Source organism: Coregonus lavaretus (genome assembly GCF_964263955.1).
Source record: "Coregonus lavaretus genome assembly, chromosome: 10".
In the NCBI taxonomy this organism is placed as follows: domain Eukaryota; kingdom Metazoa; phylum Chordata; class Actinopteri; order Salmoniformes; family Salmonidae; genus Coregonus; species Coregonus lavaretus.
Genome location: NC_139997.1, coordinates 16,008,446 through 16,025,485, shown reverse-complemented (window position 1 = coordinate 16,025,485; position 17,040 = coordinate 16,008,446). Strand labels below are relative to the sequence as shown.

Sequence of the window (17,040 nt, the reverse complement as noted above, 5' to 3'; positions counted from 1 at the left end):
CAATTCATGAAATGGCGCAGGTTGCTAGCCTGACGACTCACACTAAATTCTTCCGCTGCTCTGTCGTTCGTTACATTCTTTAGTCTGAGACTGCCATCATTGAAGTTGTTTGTGGTGACGAGGGGCACATGGAGCGTTGAACAAAACAAAGTCATCAGCGATTGGATCGTCTCTAACCAATCAGAGTACCAAAGCCAATGATGAATTTTCAAACTGCCACTTTACCACGTGTGTAATGGCTCTGGCCCAACCCATTGGTTTCTGGACCAATCAGACGGCCCCGAATGTGTCCGCATTCAGTGAAGGGTCGGGGAGGTACTCAGATCCAGACTCATTGCGGAGAAGAAACTAACATCCGTGGGCGTGGCGTAGCGTTTGGCCAGAGCAAGGAGTCTGGGTAGCCAGGCAAGCAGGTTGCCTCGGCTATTGCTATTTTTTGCGATTCCCCACGCGTTGGCCTTTCCACTGAACTCCTATCCTCATCGCTCTGCCTGACCCATCTAACAAAGCCCTCGAAGCACACCGTCACGTTTCGTGAATACACAGAGGTTGTCTTCCTCCTCGCTGATTAACCTCTGTAGTTGAATGTGTAAAAAAAAAGTATCTTCAGCACCTGGGCGCTTACTTCTCTGCAACTTGTAGCATTTTAAACCTATATAAATATATGCGAGGCTGAGAGAGCTAAGCATCGCTTTAACATTTGCCCAAGCAGCTGAATTTTAATAGCCTAATAATGAAGTCTCCCTCCCTGAGACTTTCCACAAATAAAGGGAGGTGAAACCACACAGGAGGAGACTTGACCTTTCAGGACTGGCTCTCTGTCTTCCTATTACTTGATTAATGTCCCTCATTTCCACAATCAGTGTTTACTGCTTACTAATGGCCACTTTTCATGAGATAGGAGTGGAGGCGCCAGACAGACTCTTAGCATGGTGTGCCATTACTTGGTGGCCTTGGCCTTCTCTTAGCAGGTGAAATGAGCATTGAGCTAGTGAGAGAGAACCTCAAGTGTTGATAAGCATGGTTACTAATGACAATGGGGATCTAAGGTCCTTTAATGAGAGTGGCTAACTTATTTTCTTGCATGAGAGATCTGAATTGAACAGTGGCAACTGATATGAACATTATTATAGCATACTGTATGTGAAGTCACAGGTTACACACCATGGAGAGCGGAATGATAGCCTGAATGTCCTTCTGCACCACAGTCAACTCAGTCACCACCTTCTCCGAGTCCGGAGGCGGGTTCTGGCCCCGGTAGTCGATGTTCCAGTTGATCCTCCTGGTGACCGATTGGCTGGTGAAGTTCTCCATCTCAAAGTCCAGTTGCATCACCTCGATATTGGCCAGTGCATCCCTGTGAGGCGGGGAATGGAATAATTGAACAATTATAGCGTAATATGTTAATTACAGCAAGATGTTACCAAAAACACAGTAGGAGCCAGCACCAAGTCCAGCCATTTCATTCATTTACAAGGGGCTTAATGGGGTTCAGGGCTGCATTTGATCATTAAATACGCTAATGAGTAGGCTATCAGCACAAACAGATGTTCTGTCAAGTATTAGGCATTATTTATCGAAACAATTAGGCTGCTGCTTGTGCCCATCTGTTGTTTTGGAATAAATGATGAGGTCCAGAAATGTGGCATTCCTATTGACTTTTAGGAGCTACCTGACCATGCATGAGATCTCCATGCACATGCGTAAGCATGTGTGTCAGAGAGTTTTTGATGTTTGAGGGTGTTTATCAAAAGATATGAACATTAATGGATCACAATTGCAGTGCGCCAACATGGTTCTAAAAATTGTCAAATGAAGGAGGCATGAAAGCCTTCACAATGTAAGCCTTAGGTGAGTCATCACTTAAATTAATGTGACTGAACTCTGGAAACTCCAAAAGTGAGTTGAACTTCTTTCAAGGTGATCGATGAGCCTTTAATAAGCTAAGCTTTGGTAAAGACTATACAGTCTAAATGTGACAGCTTTTTAATAAAAGAGCACCATGACAAGACATTACAACCGTCTCATTGGGTGTCGATGACTCAGCAAAACCTGTTCATGACATTTCTATGAACATCATAACCTTTACATTACATTTCCATTATCATTACCTTGGACCATATATGTGCATACGTACCAGCTGGTTATGTCTAGCACACATGCAGTAGAGTGGTCAAACATACGATGTGAACATTCCCTCCTTCCATTTCAAACATCCATTACATTAACCATGCGTTAGTTTCGCCTGGGCAAAGATTATCATTGAACAATTCACCCGGTTTCATCCCATACATTTTATATGTATGTCCCGCGTAGCTCAGTTGGTAGAGCATGGCGTTTGCAACGCCAGGGTTGTGGGTTTGTTTCCCACGAGTGAACAGTATGAATTAAAAAAAATATGCACTCACTAACTGTAAGTCGCTCTGGATAAGAGCGTCTGCTAAATGACTAAAATGTAAAATGTAAATATGTACTAAAACATTCAACCCCTTCTGCTTTTAAATTATTTCTCTTCTTGTAAGATTATATAAAACTATTGAATCAATTGTGGAATGAAAATACCAGCAGACCAACATACTATATATGTTTTATATACCACCTTCACTATTGCTCCAAGCTGCGAAACCATCACATTTAAAAGACACATTCTGCACCACACCTTGAAATGGGAGCAGCAGTGTAGGCCCTACAGTAGCTTCCCGGTTTACAAGACCACTACAGCCAAACCTGACCTGGATCTGAAATTAACCATCCCCCTGCAGAGAGAAGTTAAGTCTGCCATTCAAAGGGAAAATGCCAGCATTGTAATGAAATTGGGGAGCCAAGTCCCTATCTGCCGTACCGCACTCCTCATAAAGGGCCTTACTAGAAACAGCATGAGAGCTGACAGCCTAAATGAGTTCTGCCTGTTTGTCTCAACATCACTCACAGAATACAACTAGAACTGAGAAAACCAAACACCCGAATCGTTCATGTGGTGAATGCGAGTTACACAGAGGTGGAAACTGAGTAAATGCGCTATACGGATATGTTGTGTGGGTGACGTGTCCTCTTCAAATGGAAGGCCTCGTGGGGTTAACAATGCCCTTTCCGTGCACCCTGGTAAGCTTTATTACCTGTATTGGTTGTGGGCCATCAGTATTAAACAACCTGAATGACCTCTGGGCTACACCAAGATCATTTTAGAGTTCCGTATCTCACACGGTTCTCGGTTAGTGTAAATTAGAATCAGCCTCGTTGGATGTGTCCAGTGAATTGCAAGAAAGTTTTGTTGAATCCCATCACTGTGGTCGTGTGTTATTTTCTTGAGCACGCCAAGGGAAAGATATGCCTTGCTACTGTCGCTATCTCAGCACAGCTCCATAGCAGAGGATTGCTGAAGGGCTGAGACAGTGATTCACACAAGTCACGTGGCTGGAGCTATTGCTTCAACACTTCAACCCATTCTCTGGGAATATTCAGCTACCAGAAATGGGTTAAAATTGTTCAACTAGCCTACAGTTTCGAGGCTTTCTCTTTCTTCCTGCAAGAGTTTGTATGGATATTACATAGCCCTATAGATTAGGCTAAGAGAAATGTGACAGTCAAAATAAAATCTTGTCGTAAAGCTTTCTAATCTGAGAGTGCCTCTCCGCAATTGTTCCTTTTAATCAATAGTGACAATTATAAGTCAAGAGCAACATCCGTGAGAGCATGCCAACTCGACCCTGTTGATTGCTTTACCCTTTGTTTAAAATTGAATTATTCTACGTGTTAACCGAGAATAAATTTCCATCGAATCTGATTTTCCTGTTGTCCCCATGGGGATATGGTAGGACACTGCATTTACAAAATGAATATTGCCATAATTAGGAAGCCATTTGCAAAAATCGATAGCCTAGTACAATGCATAGCGAGAGGTGAGGGAGGATCCAGACAACAATAAAGCATTAAGCAGTGGTGTGCTGGGGCTAGGTGTAAATGGTGCTTAGAATAACTTCAGGGGTGATTAAGCAGCAATCCAAAGAGAAACTTTGGGGGCCAAATAAGGCCAAACAACAAAGGATGTTAATTGGATCAAAGGTGTCTCCACGTTCAAAAGAGTGCAATCTGTTCCCTTCACAGACTATTTTGTGATGACTTGCAGATCAACCAAACACAAGTGTTTAAAAATAATTGATACCCAGTGGTAGGGCTCAGTGGTAGAATGCGTAACGATCTTTGAAAAAAAGACGAGTGAGACACTGGTGTGCACGTATCAGAAGTCCATGAGGTACATGTTTATGAATGTGGTGTTAACCCCCTAGAGTCGATTGACTTAGTTACATAACAAAAAATTCCCATCAAATCTGTCAGTTTAAGCTAGAGATATTTTGCATTGGATGCGTCTCAATACACCGCATCCGCCAGTGTCACACTTCTGCATCTGTGATGAAAGGTAGCAAAGAAAGCCACAAGTGTCAGGAGACTCGTCTGAAGTCGGTACCGTCGATGTGCCAACTTCTGTTTGGTAGTATCCAAACCGTTTAGGCTACAAACTAATGGGAGCCCACTGTGGGAAGGAGAGATTCTCACAAACACGATGGAGTTCTTTTGCTTTATGACCCCCACAAGTGTCACTCGTCTGAAGATAACCGGTACCGGATAAAAAACAAACAAATGGAAGTATGAAGGTAGTTTTGTGTTTACCTCAAAGAAGGGGTTAAATACTGTATGTTATGTTTAAAGAATTAACCACCATCTCCTCAAATGTTTATTTTACATTAACATGTTACATATTCTTTACATTACCCTTATGACGAACACTTAATGACTGCATGCTGTCATAACAACTAGGACGTCCTTGATAACACAGAGCATCACATGGTTGACATTAAAAGCAGTCACTATTCTTAGTTCCTTGAATAACGCACGTGTCACGTTCGTCGTAAGAAGTAACGGACCAAGGCGCAGCGTGATATGCGTACATCTTTTTAATAGTGTACTTAAACAATGAATACAAAACAACAAAACGAAACGTGAAGTCCTCGGTAAACAACACAAACCAACACGGAACAAGATCCCACAAAACACAAGTGCACAACAGGCTGCCTAAGTATGGTTCCCAATCAGAGACAACAAGCAACAGCTGATTCTCGTTGCCTCTGATTGAGAACCACCCCGGCCAACATAGAAACACAAAACCTAGAACAGAACATAGAAAACGAAACAAAGACACTACACAAAGAAACTAACACCCTGGCTCAACATACAAGAGTCCCCAGAGCCAGGGCGTGACAGCACGTGTAACCAAGCTATGGAAGAAAGTAATGTTTTCCTCTAGCAGGAAATGCTAAATGCTCCCAAGCGCTGCCTTCGCCCAGAAGATTGATCACGCTTTATGGTTGAAGATGAAAATATGATTAATTATTGGCCTAGATGTTATGCCAAACCATGTCAAATGAAGGCTTTAAACCTATTAGGCTTAATATTATAATATAACTGGGACCATCTTTGGCACTGATCTACTCACATTACATTTGTGGGCAAATTTATAAAGCAGCCCAGCATGATCCATTATCTCAAATATATACCAAAGTCGGCACAAAAAGGCAGAACTATATCACAGTTAAATGTGCCTTCCAACAGGTCCCCCCATTAATGTTATTGCACTTAGCTGGATAAAGTGGGCCTGATTCTATTGTTTTTATTTACTTTTAACAGCTAGAAGGCCAAATCAAATGAAAATAGGAAATTGCCTACTATTTATCCTCAGAGACTGTTACCTGGCTCTAAAATGTAGGCAAAACACATTAGTAACAAATGAACTTGGGGACATTGTCGCAGGTTAATGATGCAATAGGATCAATATAGCGCTTGTTTCCTCTTGTAGTTTATCTTACCACATTTGATACATGATGGTTTATCCAAGTTCGAGAAATAAACCAAACCCCATTCACACAAATTAACAATTCCATCTTTCCATACAAACATTGGTATCCACAAAAATCATATCATCACTAATACACCTTTGTCTTTTCCTATACCCAAAATATCTTCATGACTTTTGACTGGGTGTCTGACAAAAGGTGGATGACACAACGTGTCTTTATTGTAGCTGGACCGGATTTACAACATGGTGACAGGATGGTAAAGATGACTTGACACAGTCCGCTAAATATAGCGAGAAAGGCAGACATTAAGAGCCCTATGGAGAAAGAACTGGCTGATATTTTATTCAGGTAATGTCACTGTCTGTTTCTCTTGCTTTCTACCAAAATGGAGGGCCTGTGTTTCAGGACTGTTCAGATCAATGGTCTGATCCAATATCCAATGTCTTGGGCATGCATTCTAAGAGGTAGGCTAGTACTGATATTGGAAAAAGCAGTCCGATTGCTGTGATGTGCCTTCATAGAATGGCGCCAGAGGGGATGGCTGCCGTTTTACGGGCTCCTAACCAATTGTGGTATTTTGTGTGTTTTTTCGCATCGTTTGTCCCTTATTTTGTACATAATATTGATGCTCCAGTCTCTTATGACCGAAAAGAGCTTCTGGATATCAGAACAGTGATTGTCTGGGATCAACATTACAACTGTGTGATCACGCTCTCCGTAGCCGATGTGAGCAAGACCTTTAAACAGGTCAACATTCACAAGGCCGCGGGGCCAGACGGATTACCAGGAAAGGTACTCAGAGCATGCGGACCAACTGGCAAGTGGCTTCACTGACATTTTCAACCTCTCCCTGACTGAATCTGTAATACCTACACTAAAAGTCAAAAGTTTGGACACGCCTACTCATTCAAGGGCTTTTCTTTATTTTTACTATTTTTTACATTGTAGAATAATAGTGAAGATATCAAAACTATGATATAACACATTTGGAATCATGTAGTAAACAAAAAGGTGTTAAACAAATTCTTCAAATAGCCACCCTTTGCCTTAATGACAGCTTTGCACACTCTTGGCATTCTCTCAACCAGCTTCACCTGGAATGATTTTCCAACAGTCTTGAAGGAGTTCCCACATATGCTTATTACTTGTTGGCTGCTTTTCCTTCACTCTGCAGTCCGACTCATCCCAAACCATCTCAATTGGGTGGAGGTTGGGTGATTGTGGAGGCTAGGTCATCTGATGCAGCACTCCATCACTCTCCTTCTTGGTAAAATAGCCCTTACACAGCCTGGAGGTGTGTTGGGTCATTGTCCTGTTGAAAAACAAATGATAGTCCCACTATGCCCAAACCAGATTGGATGGCGTATCGAATGCTGTGGTAGCCATGCTGGTTAAGTGAGCCTTGAATTCTAATTAAATCACAGACAGTGTCACCAGAAGAAAAAAAAACACACCATAACACCTCCTCCTCCATGCTTTACGGTGGGAAATACACATGCGGAGATCATCCGTTCACCCACAGCGCGTCTCACAAAGACACGTCGGTTGGAAACAAAAATCTCCAATTTGGACTCCAGACGAAAGAAAAAATGTCCACCGGTCTAATGTCCATTGCTCGAGTTTCTTGGCCCAAGCAGGTCTCTTCTTATTATTGGTGTCCTTAAGTAGTGGTTTCTTTGCAGCAATTCGACCATGAAGGCCTGATTCACACAGTCCCCACACTTTTTCGGTTAGTACATGATTCCATATGTGTTATTTCATAGTTTTGATGTCTTCACAATTTTTCTACAATGTAGAAAATAGTAAAAAGAAAAGAAAAACCCTGGAATGAGTAGGTGTGTCCAAACATTTGACTGGTACTGTACATGTTTTAAGCAGACCACCATAGTCCCTGTGCTCAAGAAAGCAAAGGTAACCTGGCTCATCAACACCATCATCCCGGAAATCCTAGACCCACTCCAATTCGCATACCGCCCCAACAGATCCACAGATGACGCAATCTCAATCGCAGTCCACACTGCCCTTTCCCACCTGGACAAAAGGAACACCAATGTGAGAATACTGTTAATTGACTACAGCTCAGCGTTCAACAACATAGTGCCCACAAAGCTCATCACTAAGCTAAGGACCCTAAACACCTCCCTCTGCAACTGGATCCTGGAATTCCTGACGGGCCGTACCCAGGTGGTAAGGGTAGGCAACAACACATCTGCCACGCTGATCCTCAACACGGGGACCCCTCAGGGGTTTGTGCCTTGTCCCCTCCTGTACTCCCTGTTCACCCACGACTGCGTGGCCAAGCACGACTCCAAAACCATCATTAAGTTTGCTGACGACACAATGGCGGTAGGCCTGATCACAGACAACGATGACATTATTATAAGCAAGTAACCTGAGAGCACTACTGCAGCCAAGAATACGTTTTGAAGACGTCTCGTTTCATCTTTCAAATAACAAACCATTATAACGGTTTTACCAGTGTGCTGGGCACGACCACCTCACTCACTCTGTGGTATTTGGGTGGATGTTGTATGTTGTGTGTTTAGTCCTAAGGCTGTTGACTTACCCGGCTTGTACTCCTTTGTTCTTGTTCACGTTGATAGTGGTGATGGAATGCTTTGCCCCGGACTGCACATCCCAGTCCACAGTCCACTGGGCATTCTTCGACTTGGTTTGCAGTAGATTCACCCCTTTCTTCGCCTTGACCCTGTAATCGACAGATAAAAGGAATAAATCAACTTTATGAACAGCCCATGATTTATCTGCGAGGTCAGAGGTTGTCGGTTTCTTTTTATGCTATAGTTCCATCATGTGCACTGTATTACATTGGGGCAAATGCAATTTAGAAAGATCAATCATTGACAATTAATGTAGATCAGTGGTCACCAACCGGTTGATCGCGGCATTCCTAGTCAATCACATTTCTGTGGAAAAGTCAATGATGAAGCCTTGCACTCCTTTTTTTTTCTTCAATCGGATAGCTTAAATCACTGAGCCTACAGCTTCCACGACCCCACAGCAAAGTTTGATACTAGCCTACATGAAATTTAATAACTTTGAAAACCATAGCCAGAGAGAGATTGTCAAAGAATACAGTAAAGAGCGAGTTCATGTTTTTATTCAGCACTGTCAACACTTTTACAAAACATAACACGCGCTTCTCCCTACTCCCACTTGCGCTACAACCAGCACTGCAGCTGCAATGAATGTGTATCGGTAGGCATGCATTTTTATTATTAGCAGCTTGTCGTGTCTATTTGTATATCAAGGAATATTTCACTTTCTCTGGTCATAGGACCAACATTAATTTGTGCATAAGGCAGAAATAATGTGGTGCGACTCGAGTTTCACCATCAGGTGGAAGACAGTGTCCCCTCTCTCTGGTCAGTCTCACCGGAGGAAAGGAGAGAGCAGGGACTGTGAGAGGCAGACCCTCTGCTGCTCTCTCCCTCCTCTGAGACTAACTATCAGATGCAGGCACCGTCAGTCCAGTAAAATATAAAAGCAAATTATTTCAATTTATGCTCAGCTGTGCCTTGCAAGTTATAATATAACTGATCTATTTTGTTATCAAAGCTCGAGTTACTGTATAATATGGTCTGAGGAGAACAACATTGGTAGGCCAAGCATAGCCAATATGCTGTGATAATGTATTAGGCTTACTGCACAACCATCATTCCTGCAGAACTATTTTTATTAGGTTAATGTTGCATAGGCTTACATTATTTAAGTCATGTTTAAAAAAACATCTGAGCGGTAGATTTCGGCTTGCTTTTTGACTCCAAAAGTGATCTTGACTTCGAAAAGGTTAGTGACCACTGATGTAGATGGACAATTTGGTGATACATCAGATCTAAAGACAAAGGCTATCACACTTGAGAGTATTTCTCATCCAGCCAACTGTATATTAAGCATCAGGCAAACGATACAAATCCACTCCATATTCTTTGGTTCCATAATCTTTTGAGAGAGCTCGAATATTGTAATGCGCTAGTGTTTTTAAGACTATGATCCATTTCAGTGACTCCGATTAATTTCCCCATATGAATGAGAGGGTATGAGGTATTACCCTGGGGTGCACCATGTGAATTGAGCTTGTCCTAGCACTCGCACAAAGCTGAGTAATGAGTGAGCGTAGCAAATCAGAAAGGTTCTAGTAATAAGCGCTGATTCTGTAAGACTCTCTCCAGCTTTGCAGCTCTGATAGAGGAAAATGGAGCAGCCTGTGTGAACTACTTCGGCTAAGACACTACTATTATTTATTAATTCCACACAGATGCCGTCTGCCATGCATGGCAACTTCTATTAAGTGGCTGACTGCTAAACAGGAGCGGTTAGCTCTAAATGCTCCTAATCCTTCAAGGATATATATCTAATTCGTATAAGACTGCACACTAGCGGTCCTAAATGTTTTCAGTGCAAACTTATGCTCTGAAAGACCATTTAAGAAATTACTTATCTTTAACCCTCAACGTGTTTTAATTAACTCTTGTATGTAACCTATGGAGAATCATTTTGTTTAGCACATTTAGCTAATGTGGAGTGGTGCCATAGCCTTTCATCCATTTAGTCTTGAATAAATTGCTCAGATTGTCAAAGAGTGTGGTTAACACTTTCAAATACAACAATCCAGTGATGGCTCTATGCAACGGAAGGAAACTATATTGAGTGACAGGCGCTCCTTGCCTCTGGATCATGAACAGCAATCTCAACAATCATCTCGAGCACTCCGATATCTATCTTGTTTAACACTCCCAAGTAAACAGCTTTGAGGTTCGACAGTCAGCACAGAGCCGTGCAGCTGAAGAACCGGAAGAAAGGAGAAGGAGAAAATCTGGCTGGCAGGGATATGTTCTTAAGTGGGACATGCTGGGAAAATTTGAATGTTCGAGCCAAGGAGATATCAGAGGGGATCGCAAATCAAAAACCTGCAGCTGGCAATGTTCACATCTGATACAGAATTGACTCATTTCTTGCCGATGGAAATTATTGTTGCAGTGCGGTGGCAGACACAGCGGTGAACCAAATTGTGTGTTTTGCAGAGGTCTGATAGTAACAAATTAACATAATATGATGATGCATACAGTTAAGGCTTGTCAAAAGAGCGAACTCCTTCCCATTGTGCAACTTGGGGAGGATGAGAGTCATCAGTATGTCTGGCAGGTTGTTCTGCAACCTATCCATCAGAATTCTGACCTTATTTCTTCAGGTTCTCGTAACCATATTTAAAGGCTGACCAAACCCCCCAACTGGTTTTCAAACGCTTCCTCCCTTTGCCTTTGAACTGCCTGCTCCCTCTGCACTCACCTAAAAAAGCGGCGGCGCCGCAACTTTGATGACTGGACCATGACCAATAGAGGAGGCTACAGCTCCATGTTTTTCAATGAGGCCTTGGTTTTCTCTTATCTCCAGCTCTCCACTGCTGCCCGCCGTCTGGAAAATACACCTTCATTTATGATGTGGCACATTCCCACTTTTCAAATGTTAAATCTCTGAAGGTGCAAGGCAAGATTGGAATCTCTGTACGCAGTTATCACACGCATCTTTCCCTAGGGAGTGAATCTGTGTGGAGGAATTGTGCACACCTGGAGTGTGCCCCTTCCAACCAGTAAACCCACAAACAGAGTTGGATTGGTTTGGTTCAGATGAAAAAAGACGGCTCTAAAGATCTAGTCCAGCTCCACGTGTCAACTTCAGTACCAAGCTATGATGAGCAGACCACCTCCCGGTAAACAAGACAGAACACAGTGGGACTCTAACTGGTCAAAGTTGGCAAGGAGTCAACACCAAGACTCGGTTGTTAATGTGGTTTCAAGCCATTTGAATCAATTAATAATAGGCAGTATTAATCCAGGTTGTGTAATGGGGCTATGTTTATTCTTCACTTTTACAACAGTCAAATTACAGTAACGAGACGGTTTTAACTGGAAACTAATATATTAATAGAAACACCGTTGATTGTTCTTTAGGTTCAAGTCTAGCGCCCAATCCAGCCATATCCGCCTCTTCCCTTACTTTCCTTCCCCGTTTTCAGGCTCTCCCAGACACAACTCTCCTGGCTCTGCTTAACTGTTAGCACAATGCCTGTGTGTGAAATTATCCAGTATTCACAACAAACCCTTTGTTTAGAGACCACTCACAGATTGCACTTCCGTTTTTTGGCTGTTACTAGAGGTAGCGGTGGGGAGTGCCAAAACCAAACATTTGACCATGGTGGCAGTGACAACAGCTCACAGATTAAGCGCAGTGCCACTTTTGGGAGGCCTAAACTCTAATGGTACCCTCGGAAGACCTCGATGGGCAAATGCAGGCAAAAAAGTAAATAAATAGGAACTAAAATGTCAGCACTAGAATATCTCAAAGGCATAATCTGCAATCCCTTTTGCTTTACTGCAAAAACAGGGCCTCTTTGACAGCTAAATTTGGTCAGAGAAGCCTTTTCCCACTCAGCTGTCGACTGAAGCGCCATTCATTTCTCTGAGAGGCCACTTTACAGACAACTTCGCCACTTAGAGTTCTGCAGTCATAACAAATTCCCATTCCATGACAATATATTATTTAGCTTTCAAGGTATGCTTGTCCTTGGCCCTGTGATTGACGCAGTGCCCGTTTCATGTGACGTGATTCAATCACGCGCTTGGCTGTCCGTGATATAACAGCTTGAAATGTATGATATGTTTAAGGAAGCTTGCGAAATCTTATTGTATGTTTCCAGGGCTTTGCACCCTTGAATTGGCAGCTTGGTGTAATGTGAGGCTCAAACATATTCAGGTGCCACTCCACAATTGCACTGACAAAGCTATTATTTCAAAACTGCCACGACAACCATGGATTATGCTTACAGGGTGTGCTGCAAGTGACTGCTGTAGAAAATAGCACAAGAGAGTATTAAATAACCTTTCACACAAAGACACCATTCAACAGGGGTTCATTGAGGGTCCACAAGTAGTTCATAAGTAGTTATTTACTGAATTGTAGTATTGTGATCTCAGATATTGTGTATACCAGATCTTGGTTCAGCATAAAATACAATGTTGACCATAGTCCTTTCTGATATCCCTCATACCTGTACATTATATCAAAGTTGACTAAAGAGATAGAGAGCGAGAGAGAGCGAGAGAGAGCGAGAGAGAGCGAGAGAGAGCGAGAGAGAGACCTTAGTTTTGCATTGCCTCGGGGAAGCAGCACATGCCTCCTGCTCATTATTGTGGGAATATGAGAGGAACATCAATACGAGGCCATGTCAACCTCCCTCTCTAGCCATGTGGACATTCTGCCATAATTGGCAGCGGGCAGGCATCAGGACAGATGTTCGCTTTGCAACAAGATGCCTGGCACTGCAAAAAGATCTGATGCACTCGTCACACTGCTGATGCTCGTCTGATGGTAAACAGAGTGACCAGCCCAGGCCACGTGAAGGGCCAACCGCCATGGGTCGGGAATTATCAGCATCTTCATTAATCTCTCGCTAAAACAAAAGATGATAAGGGACGTGGACAGCGAGGGATGACCCGGCAGTCAGGATTTACACTAATCTGACAAATCATCTTAGGAGAAAAGGACCAAAGGCATGGATAATAGTTTTCTTGAGGCTCTTTGAAGATGCAAAGTATAGGGGCGTATAACTGTCGATCTGATAGGGCTCCATATGAGCGTGCATAAAAAAAAGAGAAAACCACAGTTTTGACAAACGCAGGAAAGGGTAACCGAATAATGACAGTCATGTTTGTATTCGTAACTATCCAACTACCAATCTCAAAATGCAAAACAAATTTTAAGTTATCCTGATTATTTGAGATGATAAAAGCTTGCACTTCGTTTAATCAGCTTTGGACCTTGTTTTGACTTATCTAGGGGTCATGGCAGGGAAAAAGTTAAGAAAACCAAATCAGAGAAGATGTAGAGCTGCCTCATTACAATCACGACAAGAGTCTCAACAGCTGTTTCAAATATGGCTCCTGACTACTTACAATGAAATGCAATTACAGTAACCAAAACAAAGGCTGCTGGCAAGCTGCAGGCCTGGGAGGGAGGAGAGGTTGAGAGTGCAGGTACGGCTCCTGTCTTAACTTTAAGTAGTGAGGTGGGCTGATGTGTTTTCCCTCAAGTGGAGACTCCCTTATCTGTGCCCTGATGGCACTGATGCAAATGCAGCCATCTGCACACACAAACACACACGCACACAAACCACAGATACACACGCAGGCGTGCACACACACAGTCGCACACACACACACAAACCACAGACATGCAGGTGCACACACTCAGGCACACAAACACACACCCTGACGGCACTGATGCAGATGCAGCTATCTGCACACACAAACACAGGTGCACACACACACAAAGCACACATACACAAACCACAGATACACACGCAGGCCCGCACACAAAGATAGGCGCACACACACACACACATAAACCACACATACACACACACAGGCACTGCATGGCGGTGGCAGGGACGACGGTGGCTGGGAATCCGTCCTCCTGGAAAACAATTATTCTAAGTAGTTTTCCCATCAGCCGGAGCCATGAGCAGAAGACCCTTGGGTGAGCCAGAACCTTTCTGTGGAGGCAATCGGGAAAAAGCCGCTCTCCAATTTATTTGATAAGGCGAGTAGAACTCAGCACTGCCAACAGACACAGAAAACAAGAAAATCAGGGCTTCTCTGAAACCAAGTTGCTGACATTTTCAGAGTTCACATCACTATGCATATATATATAATGATATTGTGGCCCAGGCTCGTGTTAAAAATGGCCCAGTCCAAAGGTGAATAAAGAAAAGTTCAGGAGTCCTATGGTTTGTGGTGCTGAATACCAGCAGATACATCTACCAATAGCCAAAGGCTACTAGGCATTTGATGATAAGAGACACTGACAAACCATCCCACAAAGGAGAAAAAAGTGATACAAAATACTTCTCATGGCAAGGATGAATATATACTGTGTGTAGAGAGAGAGAGAGAGAGAAAGAAAGTGAGGTGTTTACACATATATGAATGCTGCAAGAACAAAAGCAAGTTGTCACATTGTGATTGGGTGACTCTCTGTGAGTAATTTGAATACTGATACACTTGACAAGGTAAAATGATTGAGTGGCGCAGCGGTCTAAGGCACTGCATCGCAGTGCTTGAGGCATGACTACAGACCCAGGTTCGATCCCGGGCTGTGTCGCATCCAGCCGCGACCGGGAGACCCATGAGGCGGCACACAATTGGCCCAGCGTTGTCCGGGTTAGGGGAGGGTTTGGCCGGCCGGGATGTCCTTGTCCCGTCGTGCTCTAGCGACTCCTGTGGCGGGCTGGGCGCATGCACGCTGAAACGGTCGCCAGTTGTACAGTGTTTCCTCCGACACATTGGTGCGGCTGGCTTCTGGGTTAAGCGAGCATTGTGTCAAGAAGCAGTGCGGCTTGGCAGGGTCATGTTTCGGAGGACGCATGGCTCTCGACCTTTGATGGGACAAGACTGTAACTACCAATTGGATATCATGAAATTGGGGAGAAAAAGGGGTAACAAGTAAAAAATATCTATATATAATAAATTTCATTTTGAGCACTTCTAAAGATCAACAAAATATCAGATTATATCCAATGCTCATTGAATGTCAGAGGAAATACAAGAGACCTGGGATGGACTGACAGAGTAAGGAAACAAGAGGAATAAAGGGGCAATCCCTCGATTTGGATCAGCTTGTTTTTGGAAGGCCCCACACACTTCTTAAAGCGTTCGGTACAAAAATGAAAACTAAAAGACAAAAACAACTCTCACCAATTGATTGAACGATTACATAAGATGATACCAGTGGGGATTGGCGAGCACGCAGCTTCTCAACACAAACCCAGAGCTTCTAAACAGTGATGCCTCATGCTGTTGTTGCTGCTGTGAGTGGGCCAGTTCGGTTCTCCAAAGGAACCCTCTTTTCATCAATTTCTCTCACGCACCAACTCTCATTATGTTCACACTGTTCTCTGTCAACCATACCTCCCCTTTCTACTCTTGTGCACGATTCCCTTCCTCCTTCACCCCTCTCTCTATCACCTCTTAAATAAATCACTTCCAACACATTGCTGGTAAATTAAACTTTTACTAGATATTGCTGGTGGCTTGTCGGTCTAATCAGGGGCTCTGTAGAAATAGGTAATTCGTCAAACAAACCTGCTACGCCGGGTGCCCTGATACACCATCATGTAGTGTTCATGGCCTGTATTGACCAGCGCCTATAAAGATAATGGCATTTTCATATTCCCCCAGCGGAATGGAGAGCTGTCTTCCTTATAGACAGTAAATGGAGAAGACAGCTACTCACTGGCGCAACCTCCTCCTTTATTGCCCTGCAACACAGCCTCTCAGACTCCTAGTTCTACTATATGGGTGTTGTGGAAGTGGAATTCCATGAAGAAGCCACCAGGTGGCCCTCTGCTCACTGGGAGAAAGGGGGATGCCGAAGTGGGGCCATGAGAGACATAATGGGTGGGGAAGGTGTTAAAGTTATATTGGGTGAGGTTTTGATGTTAATAAATGCAAAATGTGATCCTCACATGATAAGGTATGCTGCGATTTCAAGCTTGATTCAAAAGGACAATCGCTAGTTTGCCAGATACCCTATCTGGACTGTGGTAATCTTTTTCCCATTTCTAGACTTCAGGCAGGTGCTTCAGACCCACATAGCCAGGTGATTTATCAACAAATGATACGCAGTTTGGGCAAAGTCTTGAAAATGAGTAAAACAATTCAACATCCCCTAAGTCATTAAGCATCTCTCCACAAAAAACAGAGATAGAGAAAAACACTGAAAGGAAATAAAGCTGACTAGTAGCACTTCATCGTGCTTCCTAATGGCATGTTACCATTACTCCCTGCGACCTCCGCCTCAACTCCAGGTGGAAACGTGACTCTGTTTAATATACTCCGACCTGTCCTCACGGCAACCTAGGCTTAATCTATTTCCCCAGGTTGCTGTTAAATCGCTCTGCTTCAGCTCCCTCTATCTGCTCCCTTTCTTATCCTCCCTGCCTCCCTTTTTCTCGTTCATTCGCTCTTCTTTGTCTCCTCACCCCCACCACTCTAATTACCTTTCTTGCCAAATGATCCAAATGACTGTGCCTTGAGTTAAACGCTGATAAGGAGGCAGTGCTATCCGGCTCACCACTCTTGCAGTTGGAGGAGGAGAGCTAAAGCGTAGGGAG

General features: G+C 43.4%; 1 protein-coding gene across 1 annotated transcript in view; it reads right to left on the bottom strand.

The window, feature by feature from the left end:
• LOC311135958 (transmembrane protein 132E-like) overlaps positions 1-17,040 on the bottom strand; it is a gene marked incomplete at its 5' end in the record, with an annotated part of 108,120 nt that overhangs the window by 57,698 nt on the left and 33,382 nt on the right. The window contains 2 exons of the mRNA XM_084170004.1: positions 1,165-1,357; positions 8,419-8,559. Of these exons, the coding sequence (XP_084026130.1) occupies positions 1,165-1,357; positions 8,419-8,559 (334 nt within the window). The remainder of the gene's footprint in view (positions 1-1,164; positions 1,358-8,418; positions 8,560-17,040) is intronic.